This window comes from Salvelinus namaycush, chromosome 29, assembly GCF_016432855.1.
Source record: "Salvelinus namaycush isolate Seneca chromosome 29, SaNama_1.0, whole genome shotgun sequence".
NCBI classification, from domain to species: domain Eukaryota; kingdom Metazoa; phylum Chordata; class Actinopteri; order Salmoniformes; family Salmonidae; genus Salvelinus; species Salvelinus namaycush.
The window spans coordinates 34,198,505-34,219,497 of NC_052335.1; the positions used below are offsets into that span (position 1 = coordinate 34,198,505).

At 45.3% G+C, this 20,993-nt stretch overlaps 1 protein-coding gene across 1 annotated transcript in view; it reads right to left on the reverse strand.

Moving 5' to 3' along the window:
• LOC120024264 (formin-like) overlaps window positions 1–10,429 on the reverse strand; it is a 53,813-nt gene extending 43,384 nt beyond the window's left edge. Inside the window, exons 1-7 of the mRNA XM_038968459.1 lie at window positions 9,967–10,429; window positions 8,167–8,457; window positions 7,307–7,500; window positions 6,983–7,094; window positions 4,157–4,218; window positions 2,528–2,800; window positions 2,157–2,395 (exon numbers count right to left, since the gene is read on the reverse strand). Coding sequence (XP_038824387.1) covers window positions 2,157–2,395; window positions 2,528–2,800; window positions 4,157–4,218; window positions 6,983–7,094; window positions 7,307–7,500; window positions 8,167–8,457; window positions 9,967–10,429 — 1,634 coding nt within the window. The remainder of the gene's footprint in view (window positions 1–2,156; window positions 2,396–2,527; window positions 2,801–4,156; window positions 4,219–6,982; window positions 7,095–7,306; window positions 7,501–8,166; window positions 8,458–9,966) is intronic.
• Window positions 10,430–20,993: the final 10,564 nt, after the last annotated feature.

Genomic DNA, 20,993 nt, shown 5'->3' on the forward strand with positions numbered 1-20,993 from the left:
ATATTGGCAGTATATTTGGCAGCAACAAATGTTGCGATATTTTCTCTGTTCCTTTCTCTCTGGCAATCACCACCAGGATGAAAGACGTCCAGGGAGGCTGTTGGTGCAACTGCAATTTAACAGAGCCACACCCATAACATAACAGTTTGCAGTTGTCTACATTGGCTGGATGGAGAGCTGTGAGTGGGTACAAGTTCGTTCAAAAGGTTTCAGATTAAAGTGCAACAGTAGAGAGGATGGCCAATGGATTGGACGACACACAAATCAATGCCTGCTGTATAACTGGCAGACGACACTAAATTGTCTACTGTACAGCCACCCAAGACGTTTATACCAGGCTCTTATGAGCCAAACCTAGAAAAAGGTTGGGATGGAAGCAATTTGTCAATGGAACCCATATCCCACAAGGAATGAAAAGGCTTAACAGGAACCAAAATATGGTTGAACAAAATAGTGCAAGATTGCTAGCTTGGTCCTAGGTCTGTTTGGCATGAAAACGACCATAGAAGTTGGCTATACTATACAGCACTAACAGACCTGGGAACAGGCTAAGTGATCCGATCTAGACCGGGTTACTGTAAAGTGCTGTGACAACTGCTGATGTAAAATGGCTTCATACACTGAACAAAAAAATATAAACACAACATGTAAAGTGTTGGTCCCATGTTTCATTATCTGAAATAAAAGATCCCAGAAATGTTCCATATGCAGGAATGTCCACCAGAGCTGTTGCCAGAGAATTGAATGTTGTTTTAGAGAATCTGGCAGTACGTCCAACCGGCCTCACAACCGCAGACCACATGTAACAACGCCAACCCAGGACTGCCACATCCGGATTCTTCACCTGTGGGATCGTCTGAGACCAGCCACCCGGACAGCTGATGAAGCTGAGGAGTATTTATGTCTGTAATAAAGCCCATTTGTGGGGAAAAACTAATTCTGATTGGTTGGGCCTGGCTCCCCAGTGGCTGGGCCTGGCTCCCCAGTGGGTGGGCCTATGCCCTCCCAGGCCCACCCATGGCTGCACCCCTGCCCAGTCATGTGATATCCATAGATTACGGCCTAATTTATTTATTTAAATTGACTGATTTCCTTATATGACCTGTAACTCAGTAAAATCATTGAAATTGTTGCACGTTGCGTTAAAAAATGTTGTTCAGTATACATCTGATTTATTTTACTCCAAATATATTGTATTTGCTTGATAATAAGATAACTGACAAATGTCCTATCCCACTGGGCCATAACTGCTTGAATCAACGTTGTTTCCATATAATTTAAAAACAAAAATGAAGTGTGATGACGGTGAATCAATGTGGAAAACTGATTGGATTTGCAAAAAAATCATCAATATATGCGATTTCTTTATTTTTTTTATCACCCAACATTTAACCTACATTCAATGACATGGTGACAGTTATTGTTGATTTCCTGTCGTATTCACATGAGTTGACATCTCAAACAAATGTAAATTAAAACTAGACGCTGAAATGACGTCTGTTTCCACTGGGATGGAGTTGTCCATACTTAGGGAACTTTAGGAAAAAGGACCCCAGGATGTGGGTGTTAGGGGATATAACCTTGGTAAATATCAACTGTTTTTTGCTGCTACTGCAGGTAAAATGTACATCTTATCAAAATGGAAATCAAAACCTGCTCTATCAGCATGACAATGGTGGAACTAGGTATTCTAGTATTCTATATATGGGGGCGGGATCAGTGATACATGTGAACATCGAGGTGGGCGGGATCAATGATAAGTGTGAACATCGGGGTGGGCGGGATCAGTGATAAGTGTGAACATCAAGGTGGGCGGGATCAGTGATAAGTGTGAACATCGAGGTGGGCGGGATCAGTGATAAGTGTGAACATCGGGGTGGGCGGGATCAGTGATAAGTGTGAACATCGAGGTGGGCGGGATCAGTGATAAGTGTGAACATCAAGGTGGGATCAGTGATAAGTGTGAACATCGGGGTGGGCGGGATCAGTGGTTTATCTGTTGTGTTTTGCAAAGTAAAAAACAACAACTTTACAATGGTGATTACGATGTACAAATGGAAGAGCAATAACGATTTTGTTATCTTATACAAGAAAGAAAGAAACTTTGGGGAAAGAAACATTTGATTGATTGATTGATTGATAGATGTAACACCTACTTGTCCTGTATCTGTATCCTGGTCCAGTAGAGAGGCTTCATGAGACAGGCTGGTTCCACAGCAGGCTTCCTGTGGGGTTTATCCACCAACACACTGTAGTTAAGACCTCCTGGAGGGGGGACACAGCCTGGTGGCGGTGGAGGGGGTGGAGGGCTGCAGCCTGGTGGCGGGGGAGGGGGTGGAGGGCTGCAGCCTGGTGGCGGTGGAGGGGGTGGAGGAGGGCCGTCAAGTCCCTGGGTCTGTTTTGGGAAAGGAGGAGGAGGTGGAGGAGGAGGAGGGAGAAGAAGGGGGGAAGAAGAGGGAGAAGAGGGAGAGGTAGCCTGTCCAGACAGATTTAGACTGATAGAAGCCAGGCCCAGTCTCTTAGGCACGTTGAGGGGGGGTTGGAGGCCCAGCCTGACACCTCCCTCCTCATCCTCAGGGGTTCTGATAAAGGTCTGGCGGTCCGTCTGGACGCAGACGTTGTGGACGATCCGGGGTGAGAGGTCATCTCCCGTGGATACGGCCACGTCTCGGAGGTCTCCACGGCGGTGGTGGGCACCCAGGACTAGGTCGCTCTGTAGCCGGGCCAGGTTGCACTCCAGGTGGAATACACGCTCCTCATTGTCCCCTCTCATCTGGCGCAGCAGCTTTCCAAAGTCCTCCTGCAGTTAAGGTTAGGGCTGTGTTAGGGTTGTGTTAGGGTTGTGTTAGGGTTGTGTTACGGTTGTGTTAGGGTTAGGGTTGTGTTAGGGCTGTGTTAGGGTTGTGTTAGGGTTGTGTTACGGTTGTGTTGGGGTTAGGGTTGTGTTGGCGTTCTGTTAGGATTGTGTTAGGGTTAAGGTTGTGTTAGGGTTGTGTTAGGGTTAAGGTTGTGTTATGGTTGTGTTAAGGTTGTGTTAGGGTTAGGGTTGTGTTAGGAGTGTGTTAGGTTTAGGGTTGTGTTAGGGTTAGGGTTGTGTTAGGGTTTGGTTGTGTTAGGTTTGGGTTGTGTTATGGTTGTGTTAAGATTGTGTTAGGTTTAGGGTTGTGTTAGGGTTTGGTTGTGTTAGGTTTAGGGCTGTGTTAGGATTGTGTTAGGGTTGTGTTAGGGTTGTGTTAGGGTTGTGTTAGGAGTGTGTTAGGTTTAGAGTTGTGTTAGAGTTGTGTTAGGATTGTGTTAGGGTTGTGTTAGGATTGTGTTAGGGTTGTGTTAGGGTTGTGTTAGGATTGTTAGGAGTGTGTTAGGTTTAGAGTTGTGTTAGAGTTGTGTTAGGATTGTGTTAGGGTTGTGTTAGGGTTGTGTTAGGGTTGTGTTAGGAGTGTGTTAGGTTTAGGGTTGTGTTAGGATTGTGTTAGGGTTGTGTTAGGGTTGTGTTAGGGTTAGGGTTGTGTTAGGAGTGTGTTAGGTTTAGAGTTGTGTTAGGATTGTGTTAGGGTTGTGTTAGGGTTGTGTTAGGGTTGTGTTAGGAGTGTGTTAGAGTTGTGTTAGGGTTGTGTTAGAGTTGTGTTAGGATTGTGTTAGGGTTGTGTTAGGGTTGTGTTAGGGTTGTGTTAGGAGTGTGTTAGGTTTAGAGTTGTGTTAGGATTGTGTTAGGGTTGTGTTAGGGTTGTGTTAGGGTTGTGTTAGGAGTGTGTTAGAGTTGTGTTAGGGTTGTGTTAGAGTTGTGTTAGGGTTAGGGTTGTGTTAGGAGTGTGTTAGGTTTAGAGTTGTGTTAGAGTTGTGTTAGGATTGTGTTAGGTTTAGGGTTGTGTTAGGAGTGTGTTAGGATTGTGTTAGGGTTGTGTTACGGTTGTGTTAGGGTTGTGTTAGGGTTGTGTTAGGGTTAGGGTTGTGTTAGGGTTGTGTTAGGGTTGTGTTAGGGTTCTGTTAGAGTTGTGTTAGGAGTGTGTTAGGTTTAGGGCTGTGTTAGAGTTGTGTTAGGGTTAGGAAACTAATTTTTGTATATTATGTAAAGGAATAGGAAAAACAGCTGTATGACCTACAGGTCGGTGTCTGGGTCGCAGTTAGTAAAGGAGACGTAGTACTGTGCTTTACTGACCTGTATCTTCTCCATCTCCTCGTTGCATTCTCTCTTCAGCTGCAGGAGGGCTGCCTGGTGTTCTGGAGGACAAGCAGACCGTGATGAAATATACAACTTAACCACAAGGTGGCAGTAAGTCTGTATAATCACAAAATACATTTCCATATGGTTACCGTACATCTTTATATGTGTTCTCCTAAACATTCTCATGACAACTATTTATAGATGTACACTGCCACTCAGTAGTCTGGACACACCTACTCATTCAAGGGTTTTTCTTTATTTAGACTATTTTCTACATTGTAGAATAATTGTGAAGACATCAATTCTATGAAATAACACATATGGAATCACGTAGTAACCAAAAAAGTGTTAAACAGATGAAATATATTTCAGATTTTAGATTCTTCAAAGTAGCCACCCTTTGCCTTGATGACAGCTTTGCACAATCTTGTCATTCTCTCAACCAGTTCATGAGGTAGTCACCTGGAATGCATCTCAATTAACAGGTGTGTCTTGTTAATTTGTGGAATTTATTTACTTCTTAATGCGTTTGAGTCCATATTATGGCAAGAACAGCTCAAATAAGCAAAGAGAAACGACAGTCCATCATTACTTTAAGACATGAAGGTCAGTCAATCCGGAAAATGATAAGAACTTTTAAAGTTTCTTCAAGTGCTGTCGCAAGAACCATCAAGCGCTCTGATGAAACTGGCTCTCATGAGGACCGCCACAGGAAAGGACCCAGAGTTACCTCTGCTGCAGAGGATAAGTTCATTAGAGTTAATTGCACCTCAGATTGCAGCCCAAATAAATGATTTACAGAGTTCAAGTAACAGACACATCTCAACATCAACTGCTCAGAGGAGACTGCGTGAATCAGGCCTTCATGGTCGAATTGCTGCAAAGAAACCACTACTAAAGGACACCAATAAGAAGAAGAGACTTGCTTGGACCAAGAAATACGAACAATGGACATTAGACTGGTGGAAATCTGTCCTTTGGTCTGATGAGTCCAAATTTGAGATTTTTGGCTCTAACCGCCGTGTCTTTGTGAGACGCAAAGGAGGTGAACGGATGAACTCTGCATGTTTGGTTCCCACTGTGAAGCATGGAGGAGGAGGTGAACGGATGAACTCTGCATGTGTGGTTCCCACTGTGAAGCATGGAGGAGGAGGTGAACGGATGAACTCCGCATGTGTGGTTCCCACTGTGAAGCATGGAGGAGGAGGTGAACGGATGAACTCCGCATGTGTGGTTCCCACTGTGAAGCATGGAGGAGGAGGTGAACGGATGAACTCCGCATGTGTAGTTCCCACTGTGAAGCATGGAGGAGGAGGTGAACGGATGAACTCCGCATGTTTGGTTCCCACTGTGAAGCATGGAGGAGGAGGTGAACGGATGATCTCTGCATGTTTCGATCCCACGGAGGAGGTGTGATTGTGTGTGGGTGCTTTGCTGGTGACACTGTTTGAGCTTAGTGGCACTATCATTTGTTTTTCAACAGGACAATGAACCAACACACCTCCAGGCTGTGTAAAGGCTATTTTACCAAGAAGGAGAGTGATGGAGTGCTGCATCAGATGACCTGGCCTCCACAATCACCTGACCTCAACCCAATTGAGATGGTTTGGGATGAGTTGGACCGCAGAGTGAAGGGAAAGCATCCAACAAGTGCTCATCATATGTGGGAACTCCCTCAAGACTGTTGGACAGGCATTCCAAGTGAGGCTGGTTGAGAGAATGCCAAGAGTGTGTAAAGGTGTCATCAAGGCAAAAGGTGGCTACTTTGAAGAATGTAAAATATTAAATATATTTTGATTTTTTAAACACTTTTTTGGTTACTACATGATTCCATGTGTGTTATTTCATAGTTTTGATGTCTTTGTCACTGTTATTCTACAATGTAGAAAATAGCAAAAATAAAGAAAAAACCCTTGAATGAGTAGGTGTGTCCAAACTATTGACTGGTACTGTGTATTTCTATGATAATCAGCTGGTGCCTGTGTGAGCACAAGGAGTGGCCCCTGCCAAACACACCTGATGTGTTATCGGATGGATAAGAATTTAAGAAGTGAACGTAACAGTTCCTGGCACCACTGTACACACAGCCCTGTCCCAAAACAATGTCCTTGTGACATCAGTCATCTAGAGACCAGGCAGCCTTCTGCTGTGGACAATCACAGGGACAGGGTGGAGGAGTGTTTACCATCCCATTAGTATAGTATGAGTATTTACCTTCCCGTTAGACTATGGGATTTTACATTTACTACAGAGATACTACAGAGAAAACATTGACACTCTCTCTCTCTCTCTCTCTCTCTCTCTCTCTCTCTCTCTCTCTCTCTCTCTCTCTCTCTCTCTCTCTCTCTCTCTCTCTCTCTCTCTCTCTCTCTCTCTCTCTCTCTCTCTCTCTCTCTCTCTCTCTCTCTCTCTCTCTCTCTCTACCTATCTACTGTTCTGTCTCTATTGCATACTGCAACTTTCAGACAGGGTTAATTTCATTTAAATTCCAGCCAATTCAGGAAGTACATTGTAATTCCAATTATTTTCAATGAGGCAAATGTGGAATTGGAATTTACTGTAATATAAATGGAATTGAACCCATAGAGCTCAGTTAGACACAGCAAAGAGCTGGCCTGGCTGGCTGCATGGGTCAAGGCCTGAATCCTAACTTGAGACCTGTACACAGAACTTGAATTTCCATGCAAATCTCTCTTTGACATCATTAAATATGTTATATAATCAGAGGTATCTCACACACATACCTCAAGTTACCGTAGGGTTCCACCCATAGTGAATATTTGTTTACTATAAGTTGCTTTTTGTCCTTTTTGTCCTTACCGGCTTCTGTGTATTTCAGTCCCACTTTCTCCTCCTTAGTTGGGGGCCAGATGGCCTGCAGACGGCCTGGGGTGGACCGGTCCTCTCCATCACCTGGGGTCGACGCCCGCGACTGGCAGAGGCACAATATTTAAAAAATATTTCAAGACAGTCTATATTTCAGGCATTAAGCACTTAACACAGAAATGAATGTCCCAGCAAACTGTGAAAGTTCCTACAACATTAGGGAACTCTTCAACAACGTTAAATAACGTTCCAACTGATTACCCCATTCACTCATATCAGACGATAGAGAGAAATCATGGTCAGATCAAGACAACATACTTTTGAATCAGTTTTCTTTTCAGGAGTCTTGAAGGTTCTCTCAAAGATCCAGGCCTTCCTCTTCACTGCATCCTGGTCCCGCCTCAGGGGCCTGGGGACGAAAAAGGCCTTGAACGCATCAAATGCCACCTCCGCACTGGAGGGAGGCTTCTGAGGTTCCTTAGGTTCTGAGGGTTCTAGAGTCTCAGAAGGTTCTGAAGATTCCAGAGGCTTTATCACAGACCGTTCTTCAGTCTTCTCTTTCTCTGTATCCTTCTCTGTCTTTTCTGTCTCTGTATCCTTCTCTGTCTTTTCTGTCTCTGTATCCTGCTCTGTCTTCTCTGTCTCTGTATCCTTCTCTGTCTTTTCTGTCTCTGTATCCTTCTCTGTCTTCTCTTTCACCTCCCTCCCTTCCTCAGGTTCATCGCTGAATTCTTTAGACTCTTCTGACGGCTCGGACTCCTTCCTCTCCTCACCTGTAGACTCCTTCCTCTCCTCTCCTGTAGACTCCTTACTCTCCTCTCCTGTAGACTCCCTCTTCTCCTCTCCTGTAGACTCCTTACTCTCCTCTCCTGTAGACTCCTTACTCTCCTCTCCTGTAGACTCCCTCTTCTCCTCTCCTGTAGACTCCTTACTCTCCTCTCCTGTAGACCCCCTCTTCTCCTCTCCTGTAGACTCCTTACTCTCCTCTCCTGTAGACTCCTTCCTCTCCTCTCCTGTAGACTCCTTACTCTCCTCTCCTGTAGACTCCCTCTTCTCCTCTCCTGTAGACTCCTTACTCTCCTCTCCTGTAGACTCCCTCCTCTCCTCTCCCGTAGACTCCCTCCTCTCCTCTCCTGTAGACTCCCTCCTCTCCTCTCCTGTAGACTCCTTCATATTACTGTTATCATCCTTCTCCATGTTCAGGAACTGGGAGAGCTGGTCCAAGAAAGTCCCCTGCCTCCTGCGAACCATCTTCTGCTCTCTCCTCACAGGCTTGTTCACACCCAGGTCTGATGGTGATGGTGGTTTGATCAGGGCCACTATGTCCTGATCCGGCCCTGCCGCTCCCTTCTTTAGGACCCTCAGACCACTGAAGAGGGCAGGCAGCTGGAGGGGCTTCTCCTCCGGAGAACTGAGGGAGAAGGTGGCTCGGATGGAGGTGGTGCCAGGGGGAGGGCCACTGGTTGGACCTGGGGTTGAGGTTGGCCCCTGGGGACTTGTTGGGTGAGAAAGCCCGGCGGTAGACTTTGCCTCTGCAGGTGCTCTCTCTATCACTTCAGAGGACAGCATAGTTTCAGAAGGACAAGACACCACCCTGTCATTCCCAGTATCGGTCTCTCCTCTCTCCACTACTGCCTCAGTGAGACTGTCTGAATCTGAGTGTGGGTAGGTCTCCCCTCTCACCTTCACCTCAATGCTAGACCCACATCCTGGCTCCTCAGTCTGTCCTGTAGTACCAACAACAGTCTCCGTTTCAGCGAATGTATGCTGCTGCTCCTCAGAAACAGGTTCAGTCCTGATCATGGTTAGAACCACAGTTCTGTTGTTTGAAGATGGTGTTCCACTGGTGTCAAGTTTACCAGCTCTTACTGCAGAAGGGTTAGCAAGGTCTCTGGTCACATCATTATCAGGTGTTGGTAAGTCTTGAGGTTTACCAGCTCTTACTGCAGAAGGGTTAGCAAGGTCTCTGGTCAAATCATCATCAGGTGTTGGTAAGTCTTGAGGTTTACCAGCTCTTACTGCAGAAGGGTTAGCAAGGTCTCTGGTCAAATCATCATCAGGTGTTGGTAAGTCTTGAGGTTTACCAGCTCTTACTGCAGAAGGGTTAGCAAGGTCTCTGGTCAAATCATCATCAGGTGTTGGTAAGTCTTGAGGTTTACCAGCTCTTACTGCAGAAGGGTTAGCAAGGTCTCTGGTCAAATCATCATCAGGTGTTGGTAAGTCTTGAGGTTTACCAGCTCTTACTGCAGAAGGGTTAGCAAGGTCTCTGGTCAAATCATCATCAGGTGTTGGTAAGTCTTGAGGTTTACCAGCTCTTACTGCAGAAGGGTTAGCAAGGTCTCTGGTCAAATCATCATCAGGTGTTGGTAAGTCTTGAGGTTTACCAGCTCTTACTGCAGAAGGGTTAGCAAGGTCTCTGGTCAAATCATCATCAGGTGTTGGTAAGTCTTGGATTTGATTATCATCTGTACATGTTCCCTGTTTATTGCTGCTTGCTGGATTGGTTTCACTGTCTGTTAACCAGGTTAGTATGTTGTGCTTGTCTGTAGATTCATCTGTGTTGTTGCGAACATCCTTGGCGGTGTCTTTGTCATCAGTGTTACTGATTTCATCACTTTTTAACATATCTTGATGAATTTTGTCTGTGGATCTGTACAGACGTTGCTGGTCAATTATCTCTGACTGGTCTGTACTGGGACAGTCAGTGGCTACGTCCTGATTGGTGCAGCCTGTAGCACACTGTGTGTATGTGTCTATAGGCTCCTTCCTACTGCAGTCTTCTGATGCTCCACTGTTCCTATGTTTGTCTATGGACACTCTCAGTTCATTTTTTAAAGAATCCATTGGCCCCACATATCCTTGTAAGTGAGATGTCCTTTCTGGAATGCAGCCATCCGATTGGTCTGTTGACCCACCATATCCTTGCAAATGGGTCTTCTTATCTGCGATGTAGTCTTTTGACTGGACAAGACATCTACCATTTGCATCTTTCTCCTCTAAGTCCATGATGTCACTCTGTGCTTCTGGAATCCATTGAGCCAGACCTCCATTCCTGTCACAATCCACAGAACAGCTAGTCCCTGGTGGCATCCAATCCACAGACTCCAATTCCCTGCAGCCCTCTGTTCCACATACTTCCTCTCTCTCATTGGCCCGTACAACTGTGGTGGGGGTGGTGGATTCTCCATTCTTCTGAACCACACCTACTGCACTTGAATCCCCTCCTGTCTTCTCATTTCCATTGACTTCAACAGATGTTCCATGACTGCTGTTGATGTTCCCGGGAGAAGTGTCTGTCTCTTCAGAGAGAGTCCGGAAGAACTTCAGGACCGGTGTCTCGACATCAGGCCGCAGGGACTCGGACCGGTCGGAGCGGGTGAAGATGGTGGAGTTGGAAGAGGCCTTCCCCTGAGCAGCATCACTGTTGCCGTTAGCATTCATGTTTACTCCGTCCATGGTTGAGATCTTTATCCAGGTTTAAATCATCAAAAAATAACTAATAACTAATATGATTCAGGCCCAAAGCATATCCAGCGATCTCCCCACAAACCGTTCACTTTAATGCATGTAATGTACTTGAATCTGTCTCTAATCCAGGTAATACTGTGTTAGTCCAACACAATGTGGCCATTCAGTGTTGACGGGAAACAGTACATCCGTACACCTCCAGAAACACATGCTGCGTCTGCTCCAGAGGAAATTAACAAGAAAATAAGAATGGGATCTCAATCCAACTATTAAAACATAATATTCAAACAGATTTTCCTCTTTTTTTAGCCACTCTAACAGTTGATGGAAGTTTGAGTAGTAATATTCTTTGAAAAGTTCTCCAAAAGTTGAAGGTGTTGATGGAGATACCATATGTCACCAAAATGTTTTGTGGGGAAGAAACATCAGCATGGAAAAAATAACCAGAAGTGGTACTTAGTCACGCAGTGAGTTAACAGTACTTTTTTGCAACACATTCATGAGCTCTACCATTTAGCTTTAATAAAAACTCTATCACCAGTCTCATCTTCTCCTTCTCTGTTCAGATCCCTCTGTCTTCTGTTCAGATCCCTCTGTCTTCTGTTCAGATCATCCCTCTGTCTTCTGTTCAGATCCCTCTGTCTTCTGTTCAGATCCCTCTGTCTTCTGTTCAGATTCCTCTGTTCAGATCAGATCCCTGTCTTCTGTTCAGATCCCTCTGTCTTCTGTCCAGATCCCTCTAGAAATTTCTCCAACTAGAATGTAGCAGACCTCATCCAACTCTCCAGCTTCGTCACCTTCTCTCTTCACTGAAGACAGTCTGTCTGCAGCAGCCACAGTATCAGACAGTTGGTCTGGTTCTCTCCTCCACAACCGACCCTGACGCTTCTCCTCCTTCCTTCTCTCACAATCCTTCCCTGCAGTAGGCTTTAGCAGTCCTCCCTTTCCAATTCTCCAGCCTCTCCTTTCCTTCCCTCTTCACTGAATACTCTGTCCACAGCAGTAGTAGCCACAGTGTTCGAGTGAATCAGACTACACCCTAAGACTACACCCTTCTTTATTTCTCCCCTTTGGAGTGGTACTCTGGTGTCCACCCAGACAACAGTACAACACAGAACACCACACCCAGATTGACGTGCTGACTGACTGTAGGTTAAACAGGGCTGATGCAGTAGGATCTGGAGTAGGTGAGCTATTCTATTCTACTTCCGTTGTGCCCCTTCAAGCATGGCTGGATCTACATCCACTTTGTGTGAAGTAGAGAGAGAATTCTGTCTCCCGGAACTCAGAGATTGGTAGCCTATTTAATAAAAAGTAGATGTGGAGGGTCTCCACTCTCTCTTGTGAACTGACTGACCAACCACAACACGAATCAGCTACTTACTGTTCAATTTGATTTACATAGAAAGTTACTCTTGTTTTCTTACATGGTAATATAAAGGTGTAAAGTAGCGGTGAATAGAAACGTTTAAAAGCTATGAGGAAACAGACACAATCAATTACAAGGTACATATCATGGTAGGTATTAGCCTAGCGGTTAGCGCATTGGGTGCAGTGACCCGAAAAGTAGCTGGTTTGAATACCAGAGATGACAAGGTGAACAATGTATTTGTTGTGCACTTGAGCAAGACACACACAGTCTAATCGCTCCCGTAAGTCACTCTGGATAAGAACGTCCAAAATGTAATAGTTGTCCGTTGTATTTGAAAAGGCACCTCTTTTCCAATGACTCTATACATATCACTTCTCATACTTGTTTGAATTGCCATGCTGTCGCCGCATGGTGTAGTTACAGGCCAAATTCATACAGTATCAAGTATGTAACTTGAGTTGAGACTTACAGTATAGTCTCTAAGGCTTCTGCCTAACCTAGACTGCTGTACTGCTGATGATTAGGCTTTAAATTACATTTTAGTCATTTAGCAGATTGCTCTTATCCGGAGAAATTAGGGTTAAGTGCCTTTCTCAAGGGCACGTTGACAGATTTGTCACCTAGTCAGCTCTGGGATTCGTATCAATAACCTTTTGGTTATTGGCCCAACACTGTTAACCACTAAACTACCTTAGTCATAAGGGATTAATGGAAGAAAGAGGTTTATGGTTCCAAGTCGATGAGTCAGTGTGTGTGTTAGTAGATCTTGACTATTGCTAAAATCTTGGTGCAGATTTTCAGGCTCTCACCTTCTGTCACTCTAATGTTTTAACCAGCAAAACTCCAAACCTAACAAACATTGTAGTCTACTACAAATTATGTAGCATTTAAAGTTACTTCATTAGTTACTCTCGAAAAAGACATGGCCATTGAGAGATTAACTGAGATACTTGGTGTGACCGGTACAGAGCAGGCCAACAACACCCCGCCCTGCTTAAACAGTCACACCAGGCGCCTGTCAACAGGTAGCTGCTAGGAAAGATAGCTGGTGGCTAGCAGAAATCCACACACACGCACACACACACACACACACACACACACACACACACACACACACACACACACACACACACACACACACACACACACACACACACACACACACACACACACAGACACAGTCACGCCCTGGCCATAGAGTGGCTTTAATTCTCTATTTTGGTTAGGCCAGGGTGTGACTAGGGTGGGCATTCTAGTTTCTTTATTTCTATGTTTTCTATTTCTTTGTTTTTGGCCAAGTGTGGTTCCCAATCAGAGGCAGCTGTCTATCGTTGTCTCTGTTACGTTCCCCAGTTTCTGTGTTCTGTTTTGTATTTGAGTGTGTGTTTCAGGAGATGGCTTCCTGAAGTACTCCCCAACCAGCTGATTGGTCAACCCCAGGCTAATTGGTGATTGGAGCTGACCCCGCCCCCTCGTCAAGAAGCAGCTGACTCTAATCACCATTGCCACCTGAAGATAAAAGCCAGTGTTCTGCCCAAGAGAGAGAGGAGAGATGAGAGTAGAGATTTGGAGATAAAAGATAGAATTGAATATTTTGGAGAGATCAAGAGAAATTAGAGATTGAGGGAGGGGAGAGGAGAGAGATGAGATAAGGAGTAGAGATTTGGAGATTGAGAGAGAGAAAATTTAGATTGTGATATAGTGTGGGTTGTGTATCAGAAAGTGTGGCATGTACTGTTGTTGTTGGTAGCAGTTTTTCTATGTCCTGTGTTTGTGAGTGTTTGTGAAATCATTAATATTTACTCTGTTTCATTTGTTCCCAGGGGGGAAGGAGAAGGCACTTTGGGAGTGCTTAGGCAAGAGGCCCGAGGGCATACATATACCCGTAGTATATTTACTGTCTAGGCACACTAGGTAAGACCTGGGCGGACCACCCCCTGTATTTTGGTTAGGGCACCAGGCGGTGTTAAGTTAGGTAAGTTAAGTGGGTAGGCAGGTTAGATAGGAGAGGGGGAACTTTGATATTTACTTTCTTTGCTTTGGTTCCGTCCAGCCCCTTTTCCCCATATTACCGTGTAAGAAAATAAATTCTAGTAAACGGTAAATTCTGCTTTTGTGTCATCCTTACTTGCACCTACAGTCCATACCTCTTGCACTTCAGAGAGTTGATTTGTAGCAGGGAGTTGCGTTCCCTCTTCATAGAGGCATGCGTAACATAATGGGGGCTCATCCGGGATTCCATTAAACCCACCGGACCCTGCTGCACTGAGCTCTCTGTGGTTAGTGATTGAGGTGTGATGGTAGGTTGTGAGTTTGGATGACTTGTTTAGTTTGTGTTTTCAGTAGATTGTTGTGTACAAGATGGCTGCCTCAGCCATCTCCAAGTTCATTGAAGCGCCCTCTATTGATTGTTTGGTGAGGTTTCGAAAAGTAGACCTTATAACTATAGCTGACCATTATGGATTTGTTATCCCTGAGAAAGCCCTAAAGGCTGAGCTTTTGGTGCTAGTCAGGGAGGGTTTAGTGAGAGAAAGAATTCTCTCATTGCAAGGAGAGGAGACGGGTAGACCTTCCGATGTCAAGTCGGAGGACAGGGCGAAGGAAGGGGTTGCTCGTACCCCCTTTACATTGCCTCGATTCGATCCTTTATCTTCTGCTTCAGGTCGTTCAGAAGGGACCGCTAGGCTGAAGGTGAGGCTGGCCCGGTTAGAAATGGAGCAAAAAGATAAGGAGAGACAGATGCATTTTGATCTTGAAATTAGGAAAATAGAAGCCGACAAGGAGGTGAGGATCCGACAACTGGAGCTAGAAGCTGGCTCCGGTACGACTCCAAAAGCTGCTCATCATCAAGCCCACTTTGATGTAAGTAAAAATATCGCTTTAGTCCCACCATTCCGAGAGTCGGAAGTTGATTCCTATTTCTCTGCGTTTGAGCGTGTGGCCGCTGCGCTGCATTGGCCACTTGAGGTTTGGCCGCTCCTGTTACAATGTAAATTGTCTGGGAAAGCCCAGGAAGTAGTAGCTGCTCTCTCGCTGGAAGACAGTTTACATTACGAAACAGTTAAAACTACCGTGTTGCGGGCTTATGAGTTGGTGCCTGAAGCTTATAGACAGCGCTTCAGGAACCACAAGAAACCCTCTCACTGTACTTTTGTTGAGTTTGCTAGGGACAAAGAGTCTCTGTTTAATCGATGGTGTTCAGCCAGCAAAGCTAACACCTTTTCTGATATTCGGGAGTTGATGCTGTTGGAGGATTTTAAAAGCAACCTCCCTGATAGAATTGTAGTTCATTTAAATGAACAGAAAGTGGTGACATTGGCCCAGGCAGCAGTGTTGGCAGATGAGTATGCTTTGACACACAAGACTGTCTTTGGTGAGCCTCGTTTTGAAGGTAGACTGATTACGTCATCAGTGCCTCATTCAGGTCGCTTTTCCTCTGACAAGCCTTTTCATGAAATTCGTGAATGTTTTTACTGTCACCAAAAGGGTCACGTGATTGCGGATTGCCCAGTTTTGAAAAATAAACCGAAACAGTCCCAGTCACCATCCCCAAAAAGGAAAAGTTTGGGTTTAGTCAAGTCTTTGGCTCGTCCGTTGGTCCGAGGTATTGATTCAGCATTTGAGAAACCGGATCCTGTTTATGCTCCATTTATCTCTACCGGTTGTGTTTCCTTAACTGGAGAACAAGCTGATCAAAAGCCAATTAAAATCTTACGAGACACCGGGGCGGCGCAGTCAGTTATCATTACTGATGCTTTACCCTGGTCTCCTGAAACGTATTGTGGCTCACATGTTATATTACAGGGGATAGAGACAAAAACAGTACCTGTACCATTACACTGGGTCCACTTAGTGTCAGACTTGGTATCAGGACGTTTCCGTGTTGGTGTAGTGTCTACACTGCCAGTAAAAGGAGTCACATTGCTATTAGGGAATGATATTGCTGGTGGTAACGTTACTCCTGTGTTAGAGGTAGTAGACAACCCAGAAATCAAAATTGCAGATGAGAAATTGGTTCAAGCATTTCCACATGTTTTTCCTGCTTGTGTCTTAACGAGGGCACAATCTCGCAAGCTTGGAGATGTGGTGGATTTGGCTAGTTCCATTTTTGAGAATGTTGAAGTAGAAGACAATGCATCGAGTATTCCTTCTGCAAGTCCGACAGTTTTTACAGGAGTAAAAACTAAGGAAGGGGACTGCGAAATCGCGCCCCAATTACATGACATTCTTTTGTCTGTCACCCCTGAGAAGGTGATTGAATGTCAAAAAGGAGACACCAGTCTTCGTAAGTGTTTTGCTTCGGTAATTTCCATTGAGGAAGCTAAAACTAGAGAGACTGCCTACTTTATGGAAGCAGGAGTTTTGATGCGTAAATGGGCAGCTCATGACACTGTTAATGACTGGAGTGAAGTGTGTCAAGTGGTTGTTCCTACACCGTTCCGACAGCAGGTGCTGTCACTCGCCCATGACCAGGCGTGGTCTGGACATTTGGGGATCACAAAGACTTATAACCGGGTCCTTCGTCATTTTTTTTGGCCAGGTTTGAAGTCTGACGTGGTCCAATTTTGTAAAACATGTCACGTATGTCAACTCACTGGGAAAGCGAATCAAACAGTTCCTAGAGCACCGCTCTACCCGATTCCTGTGGTGGGGGAACCGTTTGAAAGAGTGATAGTTGATTGTGTAGGTCCGTTGCCGAAAACCAGGTCAGGTAACCAGTTCCTACTAACAATAATGTGCAGTGCTACTCGATACCCAGAGGCTATTCCTCTCCGTACTATTACGGCTAAGACTGTGGTGAAGGCACTGGTGAAGTTCTTCTCTACGTTTGGACTCCCTAAAGTAATCCAAACAGATCAGGGATCCAACTTTATGTCCAAAATGTTTTCAAATGTGTTAAAGACATTGTGTATTTCCCATCAGGTCTCAAGTCCGTATCATCCAGAGAGTCAAGGGGCTCTCGAACGCTGGCATCAGACGCTGAAGGCAATGCTACGCAAGTATTGTATGGATACCAGTACCGATTGGGATGAGGGGGTGCCCTTTGTCCTATTTGCTATTAGGGAAACGATACAAGAGTCCTTAGGGTTTAGCCCTGCTGACCTTGTGTTTGGACATACCCCAAGGGGTCCGCTGAAAGTGTTGAAGGAGCATATCTTATCTCCTACACCCAGTAGCGCCCCTAAAAATGTGTTGGATTATGTCAGTAAGATGCGGGAGAGACTGCACGCCGCATGTGCGTTGGCCCAAAAGTCTCTTTCCTCTTCGCAAAAACGCATGAAGGTGCATTATGACAAAAAGGCTGTTGGCCGTTCTTTTGCACCAGGGGATCAAGTTTTAGTTTTGTTGCCAATTCCTGGCTCATCTCTGTCAGCACGTTTTTCTGGACCATATCTGGTGGAAAAGAAACTCAGTGACACAAACTATGTGATAAAGACCCCAGATCGAAGGCGTTCTTCCCGTGTGTGTCATGTTAACATGCTAAAAGAATATTATGTACGTGACTCTCCAGACAGCTCCTCAAGTAAGCCGGTCCAGCCCGCCGTCTCCAGTGTGGCTGCGGTGGTGCTGAAGCCTGGCTGGGACCTAGAGGAGGATAAGGAGGATGGGTTGGAGTTACGCCATACGTTACAGCAGTGTGAACGCCTATGTAATTCAGAGATGCTGAAGAAGTTACCCTCTCAAATGGAACATTTGGATAGCGATCAAACTAAGGACCTTATCTTATTGATAAACAGTTTTCTCAGTGTGTTTCAGGACGTTCCAAGTCGCACGTCCATCTTGGAACATGACGTGGATGTGGGCAATGCTGCTCCTATACGTCAGCATCCGTACCGGGTTAATGCAAAGAAAAGGGAGGTAATGAAAAGTGAGGTAGCTTATTTATTACAGAATGACATGGCAAAACCCAGTAACAGCTCCTGGAGTTCCCCATGTATTCTTGTTCCTAAGCCTGACGGTACGTCCCGCTTATGCACGGACTATCGTCGTGTAAATGCAGTTACAAAGTCTGATTCTTTTCCTCTACCTCGATTAGATGACTGCATTGATAGAATTGGCTCTGCTGCTTACGTTAGTAAGTTAGATTTGTTAAAAGGTTATTGGCAGGTGCCTCTGACCTCTAGAGCTTCTGACATATCGGCTTTTGTTACGCCTGATAACTTTGTACAATACACTGTGATGCCCTTTGGAATGTGTAATGCACCTGCTACTTTTCAGCGCCTAGTTAACATTGTTTGCAGATGTGCCAAATTGTACTGCATACCTTGATGATGTGGTGATACATTCGTCTACTTGGTCTGATCATCTCTCCACTTTGAAAAGTGTGTTTCAGCGGTTGGAGAATGCTTCTTTAACCCTCAATTTGGCCAAGTGTGAGTTTGGGAAGGCTACGGTGACTTACTTAGGGAAACAAGTGGGACAAGGTCAAGTGCGCCCAGTATCTGGCAAGGTGGAGGCAATTGTTGCTTTTCCTGCTCCCACGACTCGACGCCAGTTGCGCAGATTCCTAGGGATGGTAGGGTACTATCGTACATTCTGTAAGAATTTCTCGACGGTAGTAGCTCCCCTTTCATCTCTGCTTAGTCCCAAGGTACCATTTAGGTGGTCCAAGGACTGTAACCATGCTTTTGAGTCCGCTAAAGCGCTACTTTGTAGTGCCCCAGTGCTTGCCGCCCCCAACTTTGACAAACCTTTTAAGCTGGAGGTTGACGCTAGTATAGTGGGGGTGGGTGCGGTTCTCTTACAGGAAGATGAAGACGGAGTGGATCGGCCCGTCAGTTTCTTCTCCCGTAAGTTCAACTCGTGTCAGTCAAGGTACTCCACAATTGAACAAGAGACGCTAGCTTTATTGCTAGCCTTACAGTTCTTTGAGGTATATGTGGGATCCAGTGCCTTGCCTGTAATGGTCTTCACGGACCATAATCCTTTAGTGTTCTTAAAGCAAATGTACAATCAGAACCGCCGCCTTATGCGGTGGGCTCTGATTGTACAAGGATATAATGTACAGATAGCCTATATGAAGGGCTCAGCGAATGTGGTTGCTTACGCTCTATCACGGGTTTACTAACTGGGGAAGCGTTGGTTTTTGTTATTACAAACTGTATGTTTGCAATTTTTGTGGTGGGCGTGTTACGTTCCCCAGTTTCTGTGTTCTGTTTTGTATTTGAGTGTGTGTTTCAGGAGATGGCTTCCTGAAGTACTCCCCAACCAGCTGATTGGTCAACCCCAGGCTAATTGGTGATTGGAGCTGACCCCGCCCCCTCGTCAAGAAGCAGCTGACTCTAATCACCATTGCCACCTGAAGATAAAAGCCAGTGTTCTGCCCAAGAGAGAGAGGAGAGATGAGAGTAGAGATTTGGAGATAAAAGATAGAATTGAATATTTTGGAGAGATCAAGAGAAATTAGAGATTGAGGGAGGGGAGAGGAGAGAGATGAGATAAGGAGTAGAGATTTGGAGATTGAGAGAGAGAAAATTTAGATTGTGATATAGTGTGGGTTGTGTATCAGAAAGTGTGGCATGTACTGTTGTTGTTGGTAGCAGTTTTTCTATGTCCTGTGTTTGTGAGTGTTTGTGAAATCATTAATATTTACTCTGTTTCATTTGTTCCCAGGGGGGAAGGAGAAGGCACTTTGGGAGTGCTTAGGCAAGAGGCCCGAGGGCATACATATACCCGTAGTATATTTACTGTCTAGGCACACTAGGTAAGACCTGGGCGGACCACCCCCTGTATTTTGGTTAGGGCACCAGGCGGTGTTAAGTTAGGTAAGTTAAGTGGGTAGGCAGGTTAGATAGGAGAGGGGGAACTTTGATATTTACTTTCTTTGCTTTGGTTCCGTCCAGCCCCTTTTCCCCATATTACCGTGTAAGAAAATAAATTCTAGTAAACGGTAAATTCTGCTTTTGTGTCATCCTTACTTGCACCTACAGTCCATACCTCTTGCACTTCAGAGAGTTGATTTGTAGCAGGGAGTTGCGTTCCCTCTTCATAGAGGCATGCGTAACATAATGGGGGCTCATCCGGGATTCCATTAAACCCACCGGACCCTGCTGCACTGAGCTCTCTGTGGTTAGTGATTGAGGTGTGATGGTAGGTTGTGAGTTTGGATGACTTGTTTAGTTTGTGTTTTCAGTAGATTGTTGTGTACAAGATGGCTGCCTCAGCCATCTCCAAGTTCATTGAAGCGCCCTCTATTGATTGTTTGGTGAGGTTTCGAAAAGTAGACCTTATAACTATAGCTGACCATTATGGATTTGTTATCCCTGAGAAAGCCCTAAAGGCTGAGCTTTTGGTGCTAGTCAGGGAGGGTTTAGTGAGAGAAAGAATTCTCTCATTGCAAGGAGAGGAGACGGGTAGACCTTCCGATGTCAAGTCGGAGGACAGGGCGAAGGAAGGGGTTGCTCGTACCCCCTTTACATTGCCTCGATTCGATCCTTTATCTTCTGCTTCAGGTCGTTCAGAAGGGACCGCTAGGCTGAAGGTGAGGCTGGCCCGGTTAGAAATGGAGCAAAAAGATAAGGAGAGACAGATGCATTTTGATCTTGAAATTAGGAAAATAGAAGCCGACAAGGAGGTGAGGATCCGACAACTGGAGCTAGAAGCTGGCTCCGGTACGACTCCAAAAGCTGCTCATCATCAAGCCCACTTTGATGTAAGTAAAAATATCGCTTTAGTCCCACCATTCCGAGAGTCGGAAGTTGATTCCTATTTCTCTGCGTTTGAGCGTGTGGCCGCTGCGCTGCATTGGCCACTTGAGGTTTGGCCGCTCCTGTTACAATGTAAATTGTCTGGGAAAGCCCAGGAAGTAGTAGCTGCTCTCTCGCTGGAAGACAGTTTACATTACGAAACAGTTAAAACTACCGTGTTGCGGGCTTATGAGTTGGTGCCTGAAGCTTATAGACAGCGCTTCAGGAACCACAAGAAACCCTCTCACTGTACTTTTGTTGAGTTTGCTAGGGACAAAGAGTCTCTGTTTAATCGATGGTGTTCAGCCAGCAAAGCTAACACCTTTTCTGATATTCGGGAGTTGATGCTGTTGGAGGATTTTAAAAGCAACCTCCCTGATAGAATTGTAGTTCATTTAAATGAACAGAAAGTGGTGACATTGGCCCAGGCAGCAGTGTTGGCAGATGAGTATGCTTTGACACACAAGACTGTCTTTGG